This window comes from Leuresthes tenuis, unplaced genomic scaffold (genome assembly GCF_036924035.1).
Source record: "Leuresthes tenuis unplaced genomic scaffold, fLeuTen1.0.hap1 SCAF_4, whole genome shotgun sequence".
Lineage (NCBI taxonomy): Eukaryota > Metazoa > Chordata > Actinopteri > Atheriniformes > Atherinopsidae > Leuresthes > Leuresthes tenuis.
In genome coordinates this window covers 34741473-34761920 of record NW_027325358.1, presented here as the reverse complement: position 1 = coordinate 34761920, position 20448 = coordinate 34741473, and the positions used below count along the sequence as shown (strand labels likewise).

General features: G+C 39.9%; 1 protein-coding gene and 1 pseudogene across 3 annotated transcripts in view; one reads left to right on the top strand and one right to left on the bottom strand.

Moving 5' to 3' along the window:
- Positions 1-2728: 2728 nt before the first annotated feature.
- Positions 2729-20448, top strand: part of ero1b (endoplasmic reticulum oxidoreductase 1 beta) — a 32333-nt gene continuing 14613 nt past the window's right edge. For 2 of the 3 annotated variants that reach the window (XM_072383563.1, XM_072383562.1), the window contains exons 1-6: positions 2729-3233; positions 12626-12745; positions 17239-17322; positions 17558-17599; positions 19616-19698; positions 20330-20403. In XM_072383563.1, coding sequence (XP_072239664.1) covers positions 3069-3233; positions 12626-12745; positions 17239-17322; positions 17558-17599; positions 19616-19698; positions 20330-20403 — 568 coding nt within the window. In that variant the 5' untranslated portion in view covers positions 2729-3068. Of the gene's footprint in view, positions 3234-4047; positions 4247-12625; positions 12746-17238; positions 17323-17557; positions 17600-19615; positions 19699-20329; positions 20404-20448 lie in introns of those variants that run through there. The other variant, XM_072383564.1, reaches the window with a different exon arrangement.
- Positions 6919-11804, bottom strand: LOC140305161 (uncharacterized; annotated as a pseudogene).

Genomic DNA, 20448 nt, shown 5'->3' with positions numbered 1-20448 from the left:
GGTGGTGGACACCAGCTGTGAAGGAAGCCGTCAAGCTGAAGAAGGAGTCCTATCGGACCTTTTTGGCCAGTGGGACTACAGAAGCAGCTGATGGGTACTGACAGGCCAAGCTGAGCGCAGCCTTGGCGGGTGCTGAGGCAAAAACTCGGGCGGAAGGGTGGAATGCCCTCTCCGGGTTGGGAATGAGATCCTTCACCAAGTGGAGGAGTTCAAGTATCTCGGGGCCTTGTTCACCGCAATAATGCGGGCAGGGCCGTACGGAGGGCCCAAAAATACTGAGGTCATGACTCAGAACTTCTCGGCGGGTTCGGGGGCATTCTCCCCCAGAAATGTTTTTAATTCACGGCACATGTCGTGCGGGACAGGAAAGTCGTGCGCAGAAACAAAATAAAACATTATTAATTTTCAAAATAATAATAATAATGATAAATCATTTCTGTGGTAACTTGCCCTTACTTCAAGAGACACCATAATGGTCCTCCAAAAAGCCTCAGAATGCCCCATTTTTACCTCAAATTTCAAAAGCTCTGCACCGCCCTCAAGGTTTTTTAAGATTTCTGACACATCTGAAAACATGATGTTGAAATGGAATATTGTTTTCATTTCTATCAGTTTAGTATTTGACTGTGTTTATATTCTTCACTAAAGGGAAAACAGGGTAGGGAGGAAAAGGCTGAGACAAACCAAGCTCATCTTTGGGCCAAGCAGCAAGAAGAGGAGCAGTGATAGAGGGAGAGCAGGTACTATAAAATGAAGAGACTATGCCAGACCTGTATACATTTTAAAATTCAGATGTTTAAAGCATGATAATTGAAGTATTGTGTAAGATTATAATAGAAATGTGTTCAAAAGCTGACTTTCTTTGATAAAAGTGAACAGATTAGGCACTACCATCAATATGATAGTGTAATAGGGCTTGGTTATCTATTTTAAATACTGAAGGAAATATGAAGCATTTGTATATATTATCCCTCTGTACAAGGACAGTTCATTCCTTTTTATTCCTGATCCATGACTTGATGAAATTCATTCTCCAGTATTACAATGTAACTCATTTGCAAGTAATTTAGGATGAGGGTGATGTTCTCTGATAAGAAACAAAATAAATAAGCCTAAAAGTCATTATGATGTTGTTTTTGTTCATTTAAGACTCTGAAAATGGCCAGATTTAAATAACGGAATTAAAAAAATTTCCAGGGGCCCCTGAACCCAACTAGAAGTTCTGATTCATGACCTCAGCATTGTTTGGGCCCTGCGTACGGCCCTGGGTGAACCAGTGTTGTAAATTCACCCGTTCCCACCCTCGACCGGTTTACTGGTCGCACAGACCATCTCCACAAATGTCTTCTCTGTCGCCTGCGCTTCAACATTTGCAATATAAGCATTTGCTCTTCAATATCCAACTGCAAATACAGCTGCTCCACCTCGGTTTCCATTGTTTACTGTTGTTAACAGTGACCAGAAGAAAAAGCAAGAATTCGGCTATAACCCCTGAAACCACACAAACGACACCATCGACGTTACGGAGAAGCATAAACTAGGCTTTACTTCTGTTGTTCTAATTCCAGTTTTCAATTATACAGTTAAAGACGATATAAGTTAAAGGTATATTTTACAGTTTTCATTACTTTCTCTGCAGATTTTATCACAATTTGTGAGTTACTGTGAAAAGAAAGAAAATATTAGAGTGAGAAGGAAAACAAGCTTATTCTTAATCCTCTTCATCTGTTCATAGTCCATCTTACAGGTGGAAGGCTCTAACTCCTCAGTGTAAATTGTGAATTTGCTATGTTTTTTTAGTTGTAACTGAATCGAACTAAACCAGACATACAAGATGTGTGTGCTGACTGCCCATATGTACAGCAAAAAACCTCTCCCCTGATGCCTGCTCTTGTGTTGACCTCTACTGGAGACAAAGAGACACTTCTAATGTTCCAATTACAAAATAAAGGCTGTGACCAATGTAGGCTACCCAAAGAACAAACTCACTCATTACAGATCAATCTGCTAAGTTTGCTTTGAAAATGTCCATCTTATATGTTTTAACAGTGTCAGTATTAAGTGTATTAATCTTACAATCGTTTATAACAAAACACACCTTTTTCAATAATCACAGCAAATATGGCTGTCTGTGTTGAATTTGCATTTGTTTCCTGTACATTTCTGGGTAATCACCGGCAACTCCAGCCTCCTCCCACTGTCTAATTGACCCCAGAAGAAAGTGTCAGTATGTATGCTTGTTTGTTTCTGTGTTGGTCCTGTGATGGACCTGCCCACGGTGTACCCCGCCTCTCATCCAGCAGGAGCCTATCCCGGCTGCCATTGGGAAAGAGGCAAGGTACACCTTTCCCAACAACATTTTCCTGTGAAAATGCTAGCCATCACATTACCGTGCATCCCTCACATGCCATACTGTAATTTTAAATAGTTTTACATTAGAGACAAGTAACAAAACAAACATAATAAACTATACAACCACAAATAAAAGCAATTTGACTGTCAAATGATCACAAGGAGCTGAAAACACAACGAGGAGATGCAAAATAAACCAAAATGTTGACAATCGACATCTAATCTAAATTTAACAAGGAACTAAATATAAACTGGTGAAATATACGGCAAGTATCAAAAATTGTATGTGTATGTGGATTTGTGTGTAGGAGCCATGTGATTTTAAGCGTTTTGACCACACTACTGCAGATGGGGCTACGCATCTTATTTTGAAATTTTAAACGGAAGGGAAACAGATTTCTGGTTTGTTAACTCGATATTGAATTGGTGGTGAGGATAAACTTAGCTTTAAGTGTATCCTTTTTTTCTCGCTGACTTCATGTCTGTTTGGGAAGTTGGAAGTTAAAACACCCATGTGAGGGTTCTCGAACACGGGGACGCTTCCCTCAACGACCTGCTCGTTTTATAACCACTGTTAGCATGCGGATGCTAATTTCAGCCAGCCTGGAGCTATAGTAAGCTAGCTACTAACTCTCCTCACAGACATACCAGACAGAAGTTTGGTAGCTCGTGTTTGTTTTCATTTTCCCATCGGTGCATCATTAGTGCAGTGAGTGATGTGGAAAGTAACTCTTCAAGCGTTCGGTGTTTTGCTGTTGGCCTGTTTCCTCGGGAACTTTGTTCTGGGTTGGTTTCAGCACAACAACGCAAGACCTCAAACGCAGCACAACGAGCATCCGAACAGAGCCTCTGCCAGCCAGGACCAAAGCTGCCTCTGCCATGTAAGCACCACAGAGTAACGTGTTATCACCTTGAACTTCTTGAACGATTCTATTCCGTTCTGTATATAATAACAGTCTTTAACGTGGTTACGTAATGGACGAAGTTGTTATTCGGGAAGTCTTCTAGCACTTTCCACTGTCAGTGTTAATTTGACGTCACCGTGTGGCGTCAAATTAATGTGGCGCTAACCGGCAGCTCATCATTGCTTCCTATAGTATTTTACTTATTTTCTGCCAAACACGAACAGCCTTATATATTTGTCTGTTTATTGAACTAAAATTTACCAATTTAATGCTACGTCCGTCTTGCACTTTGTACCTTACAAGAGACAGCCATTTAAAGTTGTTTAGCGGAACTAATCTATTGTAAACATCACATTATATGCACCATTACATGAATATTTCTTTTTTATAAGATTACTCTCTATGGCTTTGTATGGTCTTCTCTCGATATAAACATTTTTCTTTTTTTTGTGGCTTCACATAAAAACTAGTGATTGCAACGAAGGGTGACTGAAAAGAAGCGTGATTTCATAAAATTAGTCTTGACTTTGAATTCAGAACGGGACTTTCTGCCAAACTGGTTTTACTGCCAGTAAATTGAAAAGCGTGGTGTTTTCTAATTGGCTCCGGCACTGCTCCCGCCTCATACCATCTCATGGGAGTTGTAGTTTATTGCGCCACACCTAAGTTACTCCACTGATGGTCATTGTTCATGCAGATAACTACAAAATTGAGACGCTTTGGTACAAGGCAGAGCTTAGTTTGACAGCTGTTTGTTTGGAGGAGGAGTCTCGGGCGGGTATGGGACTAGAGCTCAGCATTGACAGCTCAGCCTACAGACAGACAGAGCTGCTACTGTGACATATGGGAATCAAGTTTTGATAAGAGAGGAGTTATAAAAGAAAAGAAAAGAAAAAAAAACATCTAAAGCTGGAGCGAAGATCAAGATGTTGAGGGAAGTGTGCATTTTATTGTTTTTTTTGGTCTTCAGTGATCCCCTGCGCTTGGAGGTCAGCTGTGGCACAGTTTTAGTTATTTGACACCATATTAAGATTTACAGTGGTTTCTGAATGCTTGTGAGGATCTGGAGTTATAAACATGTTCACTGTTAGAGTTAGAAATAGTTTTAAGGTTCTTGAAAAGACCTTATCAGTGTTTTGTAGGTTTCGTTCCTGTACCTCAGAAAAGCACTGGCTCAAGCATTAATTTCTGGCTCCATATGCTTGGTCCTATCCTTGTCTGATAATTTGAATTTTAAATTGTTTGACTGCTTAGTGAAACATATATTGAAACAGTTGTCTATTAACCATCTTACATTTATCTTTTTGTTCTGAATTGACCTGCTATCAACCAATAAGTAGAGAAAAGCATTGGGGAAAAAAAGAAAAGTGCTGCATATCTAATCCTATTTTTATTTCTATTTTTTTGGGTACTTCTATGCAAATAGAGATAGTGGGGATGATGATGGTGTTGCAGACTTCAGATACTAAAAAGCACAATGCATAAACTAGCTAACAGCCTTTGATTCAATGTGCAATTGCACACTTTAAAACAATTCAATTTATTGTCCAAATAAAATTGTTTTCTTAAATATTATTTGTTGCTTAGAGCCAAATTTTAGCATGCAAAACAAATTCACTAAAGACTTAATCGCCTCTAGTTTCTCAAAGAACAGTATTTTCAGATTTCCCAGATAGCAAACTATAATAATTGTGTTGTGAATAATTCGTTAAAAATGTCAGGAAACTTTAATGGCATTGTTAAAACTAGGGCTGAACGATTAATTGCATTTGTGATAAAATCGCAACGTGAAAAAATGTGATTTTCTAATCGCATATGTTGCGATACGAGTGACTTTCAACACGCAACGGGCCAAAAAAAAAAAAAAAAAAAACTGAGCAGACGATGGTCTTAGGCACAACCACAACAGCAGCCTACACTAAGGAAACTTTAGTGTCTAAGAGGAGTAGTACTTCAGTTGTGTGGAATTATTTTGGTTTTAAAAAAGAGGATGTTGCACAGCGCCAGATATTGTACAAAACATGTCTTGCTACTGTTGCTACTTCGCGAGGCAACATGACAAACTTGTTTCAACATTAAAAAAAAACACCATAAAGCCTTATATGATAAGTGCATGGGTCAAATGGCAATAAGCAGCATATCACATCATCAACACAGCACCCGACAGCATAGGCGCCGATTCCGTGGGTGCTTCAGGGCCGGTTGATTGTAGCCAACAAAATGGACAAATTTGTCGCAAAATTTGAAAAAAGGTCGGACTTTTCAAGCTAGCTGGAAAGTTAAATACCCATGGATAGACAACTAAGTATTTTGTTTGATTTGCACTGTTGGATTGTGGATGTAGTTTTTCCTTTATCTTCATCGGAGCCTTTTGCGTTAGGTTGTATTGACATTAACTTCTTGTATGCATCACCAATGTGTAGACTTTGTGTGTTTGTGAAAGAGAGCGGATCATGCAACTACCCACCAGTCACCCACCAGCAAAAATATAATTCGGTGCCCCTGCCCGACAGGTCTTGTTAACAGAAATGTTACAAAGCGTGACTCCATATGAAACTTCGTCAAAACGACACGGAGAAATTACTCGAGCAATAACGGAGATTTTGGCAAGGGGCATGCCCATCACCATGGTGACCAAGCCTGGGTTTACAGCCTTAATTAATACACTGGATAAGCGGTACAGCATGCCATCCCGAACATATTTTAGCCAGGTTGCTATACCGGAGCTGTATAAAAATGCAAACAAAGAGTGACTGCAGAGCTGAAAACAGCTGAGTTTGTTTACTATAACAGAAAGATATAACCCCTATATTTGTTGAAAAATACAAAAGACAAGGAACTTAAAAATAATCGCTTATTAAATCGCAATATTTTAGAAAAAAATCGTAACTAGATTATTTCTCCATGTTGTTCAGCCCTAGTTAAAACAATGAAAGATGTTTGAGAATACAATCATCAGTTAGTTAATCACTGTTCACAGCTGATGAGCTAGCTCTGTTTTCCTGTTCATTTAACCCAGCCATTCTCAACCTTGGGGTCCCGACCCCAATTGGGGTCGCGAGATGATTTCTGGGGGTCGCCAAATCATTTTGGAAAAATATAAAAGCACAAAATTAATGTAGCTTCCGACTGGACGTTAGAAGGACGACAAGCAGTTGGTCTTAAACAGGCATTTTATTACTCAAAACCAGTTACTGTCGGTCGTAACTAGGCTACACCAAAACAACAACAAAGAACCTGTCCACTAGTCTCATGTCTGCCGTTGTCATCAACACATCAGAGCAAAGAATTTTTTTTCTCCTCGGTCTGCTGTCAGCAGGAGCGGCGGCTGCAGAAAGCGTTCATAGACAGTCTGAAATCGCAGAACGGAAACTTAAACATTAGGCTACTTAAACATTATAAAAGTAAGCGTTGTTACATTCATATTGAATTACATAATTTCAAACAGAGGGTTGTTTTCTGCTTCATTGTTTGTCCAAAATTCATTGTATCAACGCAGCGTTTGTATGCGATTCTAATCTGTGCGGGTCAGATTCTGGTCAGTGAAGCACTCTGTGGTGAAGTGGTGGGGGGAGGGGGTTGGGGGATAACGAAGAAAAAGATATATTTTTTTTTAAAAAACAGGCGCGTTGTTGTTTTAGCCACATCTGCAGCAACTTTGCTAGCTGGAAAAATGGAGCAACGGCTTAAAAGAAAAAGTGTTCCAGACAGTCAGCAGCAGCAGGGGTCCCAAGATCAGCCACCAGAACCACCACCAGAGGGCACTGACCGGGCCGACACCGGCGGCTAGTAAAGGTTCGAGGCTCCGTAAATATCGGCCCGACTTTTTGAAATATGGCTTTTCCTGCACAACAAAAAACAGCGTTGACTACCCACAATGTGTCATTTGCTCTGAAGTGCTGGCACACGAGAGCTTGAAGCGGGTAAAACTTAGAGACATTTAGAGTCAAAACACAGCAGCTTAATTAATAAACCAATTGATTTTTTTTCAGCGCAGAGAGCAAGAACTAAAAATGCAAAAAAACTGTGGTGAGTGAATGTACTACTGTCCCTGCAAAAGTCCTGGCAGCTGAGGTGGCATATCTAGTGGCCCAATCGAAAAAGGCTCACACGATCGCGGAGAGTCTCATCCGTCCCGCAGCTGTAGCGATCACGACTCCTCAGAGTTGCGAGTGATCTTCGCGTGGCCGTGTCTAACATAAAGCCAAGAATGCAGCTGCTCTGTTCAAACAAGCAGGCCCAGCCATCACATTAAGTAGTTGCAGAAAAACATTTCTGCTTTGACCAACACGTTGTTATTTTTCATGTTTAAGCTCTCAGAAACATAGGTGTTTAAAATTAAGCATGGGCTGTTTTTCGAGTGTGTTTTGTTAGTTTAGCACTCGCGGTTATCGTTTTATTTCATTAAAAAGAAAATAAAGTTTTCGTTATTTCTTTAGGTACATTTTAACCACAAAATGATGGTATGTTGCGACCACTGTCGGTCTGTTACTCGGAAAGTTAGCCTCTTGATGCTACTTCATGTTTTTCCAAAAATCCCAATGTGTTTCAAAATAAAATGATAAAGAAACTAATAGCTGAGATGAGTTCATATCATAAGTGCTTGTCTGATTATGTAAATGCGACGTATAAGGCGTATTGATCGGGCATTGTTTAGTGTAGTGTGTATGTGTGTGTGTGTGGGGGGGGGGGGGTCGTGGACGGCAATGCATGTTAAATTGGGGTCGCGACTCAAAACGGTTGAGAACCACTGATTTAACCAACTGTTTACAGAGTATCAAGACTAAAGGTAATGATTAGTTTGCCGTTGCTGTGACTGCAGGTGCGGTTACCTGTGAAAACAATCCAAAGCCGCAACTGGTGGTGTTTTACTGAACTAATTAGCGTTACCAAGTTTACATATGTTTTGTAAAGTTGCTTTGTCCATTTATTTATTTAACCTTTATTTTGACAGGGAGGGTCCATTGAGAGTGGGCTCTCTTTTTCAAGGACGCCCTGTAGCAAACAAAAATTATACAGTAATGTTTGTTTATGTTTATGTATTTACCAGATGCTTTTATCCAAAGCAACTTACAAATGAAGATATAACAAGCTATATAAAAGCTAACAAACTACATAGAAGGAACCCACTAGTCAATTCAATTCAATTTTATTTATATAGCGCCAGATGACAACAATTGTCATCTCAAGGCACTTAAGTAATATAGTCCAATTCAAGCCAACTGGAATTCAATTCATTGTAATATAGGGTGCAGGCATAGAAGGAAGTGCAGAAAGATAAAGTGCAAAGATAGAGGGGGTAGGTAAGTACAAGGTAAGTGCTGGGATAGGAGATGCTCTCTGAAGAGCTGGGTTTACAAGAGTTTCTTGAAGATAGACAGGGACGCCCCTGTTCTGGTAGCGCTTGGTAGGTCATTCCACCATCGTGGTACGACACATGAAAAGAGTTTGGATTGTCTTAGGTGTGGTGTAGGAGCTGCTAGACGACAATCCTGGGACGAACGGAGGGACCGAGTTGTGACATAAGCCTTTGCAAGAGCATTCAAGTAGATGGAAGCCGTTCCATTAAGCACTTTGTAGGCTAACATCAGTGACTTGAATTTGATGGGGGCGTCTAAGGGTGGCATGTGATGTGTGCTCTTTTAGGCTGATCGAAGACCAGACACGCCGCCGCGTTCTGGACCATCTGCAGAGCTTTCATAGTACAGGCTAGTAGACCAGTTTGGAAAGCATTGCAGTAGTCAAGGCGGGAGATGACCATGGCCTGCACCAGGAGTTGGGTGGCATGTCGGGTTAGGTATGGTCTGATCTTTCTTATGTTTAGTAATGAAAAGCGGCATGAACGAGCAACCGAGGTAACGTGATCTTTGAAGGTTAGTTGGTCATCAATCATGACAACCAAGTTTCTTGCTACCTTTGATGGACCAAGAGATAGGGATTCAGTTTGGATGCAGATGCTGTGGTGTATGGTTGGTTTGGTTGAGAAGACAAGCAGTTCAGTTTTTGGGAGGTTAAGTTGGAGGTGATGGGCTTTCATCCATGTTGATATGTCAGAGAGACAGTCTGAGATTCGTGCTGAGACCGTGTGGTCGTCAGGGGGGAATGACAGATGGAGCTGGGTATCATCAGCATAACATTGGTATGAGAAGCCATGTGATCGGATTATCTGTCCCAGTGAGTTGGTGTATATGGCAAAGAGAAGAGGTCTCAATACTGAAAGTGACGTGCGCTGCAGAAGTGTGACCAAGCCAGGATACTTTGAAAGACCGACCAGTGAGGTATGATTCACACCAGGAGTGTGCTCTCCCTGTGATGCCCATGCTAGAGAGTATGGACAAAAGGATACTGTGGTTGACAGTGTCAAATGCAGCTGATAAGTCGAGCAGGATAAGTACTAAGGATTTAGCTGTCGCTCTGGCTTCTTTTAAGGCTTCTGTCACAGCCAACAGAGCCGTTTCGGTGGAGTGTCCACTTTTAAACCCAGATTGGTTTGGGTCAAGGAGGTTGTTATGTGAGAGGTAATCAGTGACCTGCTTAAAGACTGCCCTTTCAATGATTTTAGACAGAAACGGGAGGAGAGAGACCAGCCGATAGTTCTCCACTTGAGTCGGAGGGAGGCAAGGTTTCTTGAGCAGCGGTGTAACTTGAGCTTGCTTGAATGTGGTAGGAGATGTGCCCAATGTCAGTGAAGCATTAATCACATGTGTGATGCTGCAGTTACAGTAGGAGTAATGGATTGGAGAAGATTAGTAGGAACGGGGTCCAGCAGGCATGTAGTAGGACGGCTACATGTGAGAAGTTTAGGAGGAGATTGCGGCGGAAGGAAACCATAGGGGTAGAAGCAGATGGTCTTCTCGGCAGACTCACTCTGAACTGAATGAAATAGTGGTCAGAGAAATGCAGAGGTGTGACAGATAGGGCCTCTGTGGCACAGTTTCTTGAGAAAACGAGATCTAGCACTTTGCCAGCTTTATGGGTCGGAGGACTGCTGAGCAGTTGTAGCTCAAACGAGTGCATTAGTGTCAGAAAATCAGAAGAGTTAGGGCTGTCAAGGTGGATGTTCATGTCACCAAGGACAATTATGGGACAGTCATGCTCCGGGATAGAAGAGAGCAAGGTGTCTAGTTCATTTAGAAAGTCACCGAGTGTTCCTGGTGGGCGATATACGACAATCATATAGATTTTGACCGGTGCAGTTACCAAGATGGCAATACAGTGAATATGACAAGGTAAAAATAATAAAATAGAAATATAGAGACATGATGGGAAACAGACTAATTGAAACAGGAACAGGTCTGAACACCTGAAACTGTGATATGAAGTTTACTTTTAAAAGTGAGATGAGTCTGTCAGTTTTCAGTGAATCCTGTAATTTATTCCATCAGTATGGGGCATAAAAGGAGAAGGCTGTTTTACCTAATTCTGTATTTGTGTAAGGAAGGTGGAGTCTGATGTGGGACTGAGAGCGGGTGAGGAGACCTGTAGAGCGGAAGTTTAAAAGTGAAGTCAGATATGGAGGGAGTGTTCCAAGTAGTGCTTTATAAATGAATATTAGACTAGACTAGATTAGTTCTGTTCTCTGTGGGTGGTGAGGGATGGCCAACCTACTTTGCTGTATGAAGTGCAGTGATGTGTTGAATATGGATCCCCGGTGATAAAACGTAAGACACTATGGAAAATGGCATCTAGGGGTTTCAGTATTGAGGCTGAAGCGTGCATATTAATTACATCACTGAAATCAAGAACAGACATTAAGAGTTGAAAAGCAAGACTGTCACATCAAAACATTTGTGCTGGTTAAACATGTCAGCAGCTGATCAGTTTGATCTGTGCGTGTTCAGATAGGGCACTGTGTGTCCTCTCTCAGTGGTGGATGAATTGTGTATGAACTAGGGCTGCACGATTATGACCAAAATCATAATCACGATTATTCTGATCAATATTGAAATCACGATTATTAATCACGATCATTCATCATGTCTGGAAAAACATGTATTTTTATTGCACCATTTAGAAACAAACAATGTGCCAACAATTTTTTGTGAAAAATTAAACTTTAAATTAGAATAAATGATAAATAATGCAAAATAAAAAACAAAAACCCAATAATTTTAAATTTTAAAGTACTAACTGTATTGATCGGACACATGTCTTTGGCCAAATAAAAATATATTGCGTCTGTTATTTCTGCGTGTCTTTGGGAGGTAGATGGATAGGGTACTGTCCGGTGCAGGGTTGCTGTAATGGTTGTCTGGGTTGGCGCTGGACACGGATGGGGATTTTGTGAATTAACATTAGCTTTGGCCTTCATGCATTCCTCATATTTAGGTTTGTGATTTTTTTTTTCTTCAGGTGGTTGAACATATTAGTGGTGTTACTCTGCGGGGCAGACACTACTTTGTTACACTCTTTGCAAATAACTTGTTCTTGTTTAACGTCACTAGCCCTGAATTCGAAACAAGTCCAGACAATGAATGTCGCCCCGTTTCGAGGTGCAAGCTCCTCGCGATCCCCAGATGCTACTGTATTCTTCTCGGCTTTCGACATGACTTGCTCTCATCAGTCTTACTCATCGACTCATAGTCTAACTAGCTGCTGCTGCAGGCTGTCTTACACTGTGTGCTTGTTATTTAGGCAGCTCAATGAAGCCTTAACCATGCATTCGCCCCCTGGTTGAGAATGTGTGGCTCGATATGCAGGCAGCAGAGCTCGCATTTTGAATGTAAATATGATTGACGATCAGGTTCATTTAATTGTGGCCACCAAAATCATGATCACGATCAAAATACAATTAATTGTACAGCCCTAGAATGAGCATGATGGTAGGTGGTCATTTGCCGAACTGCTGACTTCCTGCTATGAAAGCAGAGCAACTGGAAAAGGTAGAACCATGAATCAACCTGTTGCTAACACGATAAATAGATAGATATTGTATTCATCGTCCATTCATTCGTCGCCCATTATGTGGGTTACAGTGTGTTGCAGATCAAAAGTTGAACAATATTGCTTATTTAGTGGCCAGGGTAGATTATTTAAAGACTGGGACAGCTCTATGTCAGATATATATTACTAGTGTTTCTTAATCTGGTATAATTGAGTAATTTATTGATAGCTTCTGAATATAAATACAACTTTTGCAAAATTGTGTCTGTATTGTATTGTTTGGTTAACTATTTGTTGTCTCCACCTTTTTATATTGTGCATTATTTTGAACTGGAAAACTGTTTTGACTAAATAAATGTCAACATGTATGATCAAAAACATTGTCCTTCAGGAGTACAAGGGCTTCCTAAAATAAAATAAAAAAGCTCATAAATTAAAATTGTTTAATGACTCTGGAACTTTGGGTTCTTTCTGCTCTGCTTCAGCTCACAGGAGTCCTGGATGATTGTTTCTGTGATGTTGAAAGCATTGACGTCTTCAACAACATCAAGATTTACCCTCGTTTTCAGAAACTGACTGAAAGAGACTACTTCAGATACTACAGGGTAAGAGCTGCTGCTTTAAGGCAAATGCAACATCACTCAATGATAATTACATTTAGACCTCTGTACAATGAGATCAGATGAAAACAAAAAAAAAAAAAACAGCTTGATTTCCAGTTTTTTTTTCTTTCTTTTTCTTGAAATTTGCCCTTGAGAAGTTTGGGTCAGATATACATTTTTAAAGTACATAATTGGACCAGAGTTTGCTGCCATTTGTTTCTAATAGGTGAATGCTGTATTCTTCATAAAGGGACATAGGAATGCAGGAACATGTCTTCAAACACAGTGAAATAGCATGTTGAACTGTAGAGCTGTCAAGTGACCAAACAAAAGTGACGTGAATCGCTTCAACATGGTCCAGAAAGAGGAAGGGGCTTTAATGTTCTGACTGTTGCTGACTGTTGCTATAATTCATAATTACACTATGTACCTACTCTTAAAACCATTTTGTAAAATGGCATCCTTTAAATCTTCTGGGAAGCAGCTGTAATTCAGTTCACCTGACACATGCTCCATAGTTCCATTTATAGTGATGGCTTAAGAAAGAACATTCAAGATTTTGAGGTTCATGATGATGTTAAACAACCCACTTTTGTTTTTGTTTTTTTATATGGCTGCTGTGTTTAGAGAGAGCAGACTTAATGTAGGTTTAGTATGAAAGCATTTAGTTATTGCTTTTTTTCCTCGGTATGCAACAACTGCTTATGACAAAAAATTCTGAACAAGCTATAAAAGCATCCTGCTACATTATAGTTTCCCTTAATTAATCAAGGATTTGTTCCTTTCATTTTTATATTTAATTTTAGTGCGCTGATACTTCCAGAGATGACATGGGTTGGGAGTAATATACCGATTGGAAAAGCACAAAAGTGTTGGCCTGAGATGTTCACTAGCGTGGATTACTTTAGGGAAATGCAAATCGTGAATTTAAAAAAAAAAAAAAAAAGTTTTCCACAACTTTTCAAAGAGAAGTACTGTAAATTCCGGACTACAGAGTGCACCTGAATATAAGCCGCACCCTCTAATTTTAAAAAGAAAATTATCCCTATATTTAGCCAGAGGCCGCTATAGGAATATTAAGTCCTATATCTCTCTAATCCCTGGGCTATTTAACGGAAACTGTGGTGTTAAGTCATCATTACCATATGTCCTGAGCGAATCTTAAAGGGGAACTATGGTATTTTTAAACCTAAACCTTATTTCTGGCTTGAAATTCGTTGTATCTACTCACCGAGAACAGTTTGGTGAAAGTCGGCGTCCTTCGGAAGATATTTAGATCACTCACGATCCATATAATGGAGTGAACGGGGCTTAGACAATGCAGCCTCTAAATAAGGCATTATCTGTCTTTATTTCACCAATACTTTAAGAAGAATGAAGGAACGAACACGTACTATTGCTCTGTTAGCACATAGCTACTCTTATGTGGCTACTTGCAGCTATAGGAGAGCTAAAGGAGGGAATTCTACACACATCTCTACTGGGACCACTTCATCTTCAGCTTCACAGCTTTACAACACAGCATTCTTGAGGTTCACATTAAAGATTTTTGAGGTGATGAGCATACAAATTTAAGAGTGAGAATCTGACAGCTGGCTTTCCTCTGTTCACAGCTGCTGCAGAGCTGCCAGTCTGAAAAACCTGCTTCTCTGTTAGATTTTATCAATGCTTGAAACACACTAACTTTGTCATGTCAAAATGAAAAATAATAGCGGGAGGTGTTTCCACTTCTTTTAAAAGTAACTTTGGTTGAGTGAATTGAGTTTTCATACAACTCATTAATCAGTTAACCGTCGCTTATTTTCGGTTATAGACCTGTCCGGATCTGGTCCCAAACAAGGCACTTTTTGATTGAGATTCAGTATCAGTGAGTCTGTTGTAGGACATAAAACATGTAAATACTTGGCTGAATATAAACTGAGCTAATTCTAAAAAGTTAGAAGCAGCACATGCTAGTGGAAATTTTATAGAGATGAGATCAGTTTACAGAGAAGTGACTGATTTCAGTGCTCCCCATTAAGACTTTTTATTGTCATGTAGATACAGGAAATACACAAAATTATTCCTCCGCATGTAACCCATCCAGTTTGGTACCTGTTGAACATGCACAGGGTCACACACTCATGGAGACAGATGCCATATACACTGCCATTTACAGCGCCAGGGGAGCAATGGGTGTACGGAGCCTTGTTCAAGGGGCACCTCAGCCGTGGCAAGGAGGTGGACTGCCACCCCTCCAGCTGTCAGTTCAACAATCTTTGAGTGGGAATCGAAACACCTTCCGGTTATTGGATGACCCCTTGTAACCACTGCGCCATAGCTGCCCATTTAGTTGCAGTTTGTTTTTTGTCAACTTTGAGATTTTTGGTGCCGTAGTATACTTTACTCTCTCAACACTATATATGTGACAGTGCTTCAAAAGCTGTAAAAAAAAAAAATTCAGCACTCCAGAGGTTCAGAGCTTGGGATGCTTTGCATATGATTTAACTAGTTTTGTATGAGGGACTTTTCTCCCAGCACAGCATTACAAATACAGAGGCCAACACAAAGAAGATAGTTGGTTATTTGAAGCATTCGCCACAAATGAATGCATGTTAGCTAGATATCCAGATTGAAGTGTAAATGTCTGCAGTTGTCAATATCTCTGCATTGCAGAACCACTGAGGTGTCAAGTGTATACAAAGCATTGAATTTTAATAACTCTGATGTACTTACTTTGTGTAGTTTGCATCAGCGTACTTTAGGAAAATGCAAGTGACAGATTGAAACTCGGCAGATACTCGATCTAATATGACTTGCTGTTTTGTTGTTTCTTTCCCACTTGAACACAACATGATTTGAACTAATTAGAACAGTTTGTGGTTTCTGCATTGTCCAAAGTCTGTCAGTGACGCATGAGCTCTTACTCCATCAAAGAAGGATGTTTTAAATTCTTTCACTGATAGTCTGAATTTTAACTAGCAGGAGCTGTGAATTTGTTAGTCATGCACTCTCCCAAGATCAAAGTCTTATCCAGTTAAATGCTCTGCAATAAACTGTTATTCTATGTTTTGTAGGGATGCCACAAGGTGAAAATGTCCACTGTCCCAGCTTTTCACTGGCATAACAAAGTACCTCTGAAACAAATCACTTCAACTATATGTTGTGTTTATAGCTAACATGCTAACAGTCATGTGCATAATCATCAGCTTGTAAAATGTGTACTCTTGGAAGTTTGCATTTTTCAAAATGTTGTCTGGTACGGTACAGTAACATTTACAATGCTGATTATGTTGCAAATGTATTGATTTCACATATGTGCTATGCATACACAAGCCGTATTGCAGAGGAATTCAGAATATTTTCTTTTGCTTTCTTTGTTTTTGTCTTTTTGTGATTGTGTTAGTTTATTACATACATCATAGTATATAAAAGTCTTATTGTTATCAGGTCCTGTAACATTACACTACATTTTTGCTTGACCTTTTTGGTTGCCTCTAGCATCTCTGTCAGCCTCTTTTGCATGACAACAAATTTCCATGTTTGGCTGTTTCTCTGCAGTGCAGACAAAGACATGCTTTGATGACAGTGATGTTACATCTTCCAACTGTAGGGGATGCCAGAGAGCACGACATTGTCAAATTTTCTCCTTTAAAAAACCTGTTCATCTTGTTCAACTTGAAAATGCAAAGGTGAACTCATTTATAACAAAGAAAGAAGGCAAAGAACATTTTGTTCATTTCTCATCAGAACTCTTATGTGAAACATGGACCTGCTTTACTTGCCTTCTCGCTTTCTGCACCTGTACAAGCAGTTCTTGATGTCCTTGAATATAAGCTGAATGTCTTCTGAAATGATTGAATTTAATAGATTGTACAAATTAAAGTTAATATTTATGTAAACTTGCCCGGAGACACTGGAAGCTGTAGCACACATTTTTCAAGCTTTGTACTATATCACACTGTTTGTCCATCGAGCCATTTTGCAACCAACAGAGCCTTGGCCTACCTACTGCTTTAGAAACTCTTCACTACCTTTTACAATCAAGATCTTTGTTCCTTCTATTTGATAATAGCAATTTATTAATGTCCCGTGGGTCCATATTTCTCTCTTTAATACATATTTTGATATTGAATAGCTCTTTGTATCTGATTTCTTACCGGATTTTAGTTTTCTTATGGCCTAAGATTTCCTTTTTATGGCTGAGAGCTTGTGTGTGGGGGTTTTTAATATCCGTTTCTGAAGTTTCTGAAGTTTCAAGATATTTTTTCTTGTCGTACATATGTCTGACCTGCTACAATTCAACAGTTTCTTCTGTATGATGTATGAACTCTATATTATTCCCTATTACAGTAACCAGAGTAAAGAGGCAGTTGCTGATTGGGCGAGCCGTGTGGGTTTTTTTACATGTTGACATCACCAAAGTTCTAACTTTGTTGAACCTAACTCAACCTAACTAGCTAGGCTGCACTGACTCTATATGGAATTTTTTTTTTTTTTTTTTTTTTTTTCTCCAGGTGAATTTAAAACGACCGTGTCCTTTCTGGCCTGACGATGGACACTGCTCCATCAAAGACTGTCATGTGGAGCCCTGCCCAGAGGTCAAAAGTTGCCCACACTCACACTTACAGCGCAACATCTGGCTCTTCTCAATGACCAAATCTCATTATGAGTTTTACTGTATTTATCTTAGATGAATCTAGGTTTTGCATGTCATTGAGTAATTTATGAAATGAAATGTTGTGTATTGTTTTTGTTTGTTTTTGTTGTTTTTACTGTGTTCTTGCTGTTACGTTGAAAATGTCCATCTGCTGTTTGTTGATCTTTGTCTTGCAGAGTAAGGTCCCTGTGGGCATTAAGTCTGGGAACTACAACAAGGTGAGATCAGCAGACAAATTTCAAATTAATTTGCTGCGGTTTATTAAATAGTCGAGTTTAGTGGGAGGCCATAGCATGTACAAAAGAGAGACTACATCTTGTAATCCTAACTTTCTATCTCATAGTTACAAGTAAATTGTTATCCAACTCTGAGATCTTATAACTGGTTGTGTCAGAAAACAAAAATATTTGAATGCTGCCAGATTGAATACATTTTTTTTTATTCAGGCTACCTGTATTATGAATGTTGGCTGTTCTCTCAGTGGAAGTATTAATGGTGAGGTCAGGTATTACAGATTTGTACAGAAACCAAGTATAATGATGCACTGCGTACATTTAGTTCTAAAGTTTTCATGGCCGTATTTTTTTATGTTTTGGAGAAATGCACAAATTGAGTAATCTTTTTAGAGCTTCTGCATTGCTCTACTGCTGGATGTTTTTATGTTGCTGAGTTAATTTTATATGAAAGCAATCTTAAAAAAAAACTTCTATGCTTTTATTCCTGCTTAATTCATCACCACAAGCCTGTGACTGGGTGGGAGAGTTACCATTGTTAGATTATCTCCCCGTGGTCAAACCACCTTCCTGGTTCTCCCTACTCACCAGTGGACCTTGCGTCCCCAAATGATTTCCAGTCCAAATTGAAAACTCCATGCAACATGCTCTGATGGTTCAACAATTATGATGTTGGTTTGCATGCTGAGCCATGTTAGGGGTCCGTTTGCTTAGTACAGCCAGAAATTGTTGAGTGGCATATGCCATTAAAAATAATGAATTTCAGAGCACAGTGGTTTCATTATTTGCTTCTCTTTGAGTGGATCCTGATATCACAAACTAAACTATACCCACTGAGCAAGATTCTCTCTGAGCAATCAGTTGTTTGGGATATTTTCATGTCACAATTAAGAATCAGTTGAGCTTGTTTCGAACCTCTGCTGAGGTAGAAAAGATTTGAGCCAAACTATAGGATGTGCTGAAAAAGGGACACAAGCTCCACATTTTGTTTCTATAACCATTTCTCAGAATTCTGAGTAAGTTTTGATAAGATATGTTTCTAGAATGCTTTTTATTTGAGTTACCTAAAAGAGCCACAGGGTTTTGTGAGATGATGTGCCACAGTCCAAATTCCCAGTAACGCTGGTATCTTTTTAAAAAGTGCTTCACGTCCAAGGTTCTGGTTTTAACAACCCACAACGTCACAGTTGCTGGGCACGGTGTGAAATTTTTTTATAACTTGTGCTTATATGGTACTAGAAAGTCAAAGCTGAAACAGCTGCTCAGCTCAGTTTTTATCTAACAGACAGGTGTTAATAGTGAATATGCTGCGCTGTTTTCAGCAGATGCTTAACGAGAATTTGGGGCAGCATGCATCTCGATCTCTAGATGTCATACCAACGGAATAATTTTAATGCAGACCAGCTGCATTTGTTCCAACGCTTCCCATCTCTATAGCTGATTCAGCACAGTCCACACATATATACATACACACACACACACACACACACACACACACACACACACACACACACACACACACACACACACGCACGCACACACACACACACATTGGGTAAGCTGTCATACTACTCAGTTTATCGTGCCCCCCCCCCTTGTGGCCAAATTTTTGAAAAACGCATGCTCGTGCCGTCTCGGGAGCCAAAACGCGTGCTAAAGTGCCGTCTCGGGAGCCAAAACGCGTGCTAAAGTGCCGTCTCGGGAGCCAAAACGCTTGCTAAAGTGCCGTCCCGGGAGCCAAAACGCTTGCTAAAGTGCCGTCCCGGGAGCCAAAACGCTTGCTAAAGTGCCGTCCCGGGAGCCAAAACGCTTGCTAAAGTGCCGTCTCGGGAGCCAAAACGTGTGCTAAAGTGCCCCCTCTGCTAAGGTACCCTCTACAGTGGTGAGGATGTGCTATATGTGCTTTTTCCGCCCCTGCCCTGCTGTTCAGTGAGCTTTTCAGTTGGTCAGAGCTGTAACCTAACATAGTAACACTATAAACCTCCCTTTGTCTGTGTACAGTACTCTCAGGCAGCCAATACAATGTCAGACATGTCAGAGTGTCAGCAGGCCAAAGAGCTGGGCGCCATCAACAACACCCTGAGGTGAGACCTTCTTCTTTCTTAGGTGAAACATTAGGTGAAACATTTACCAGCATGACACAGTCAGAACTTAAAGCTGCAGACTCATCATAACTGATCCTGTTCTTGCTAACACGACGGTCGTCATCAAATCAGAGGAGATTGAAGCTGTGGTTCAGTCATATGATAAAAAGCTATTAAAACATGTTCATAGACTCCAGACACTTACTTTAGTGCTCTATATCTTGGCTGACCTGAAATGCACAACATTAGCAGCATGTCCATCCATAATATGCTATTTTATTAACGATTGAAATTTAAGTGATAACCGTGTTGTTTGTTTATTACATACAGTATATCATAGTATATAAAAGTCTTATTCTTATCAGGTCCTGTAACATTACCCTACATTGTTACATCAACTGTAGGGGTGCCAGAGAGAACAATATTGCCAAATTGGTAATAACTGGTCTTTTAAAAAACCTGTTTATCTTGGTCAACTTGAAAATGTAAAGGTGAACTCATTTATAACAACAACAAAAAAGAAGACAAAGAACATTTTGATGTGTTTCACTTTTCACACCGTGTCTCATCAAAACTCTTATGTGAAACATGGACCTGCTTCTTCTGTATGATGTATTATTCCCTATTACAGTAACCAGAGTAAGGAGGCATTTGCTGATTGGGCGAGACATGATGACGCTCAGGATCACTTCTGTGAGCTCGACGGTAAGAATTTTTTTATTTTATTTTGACTGTATATCTGCCTTTAGT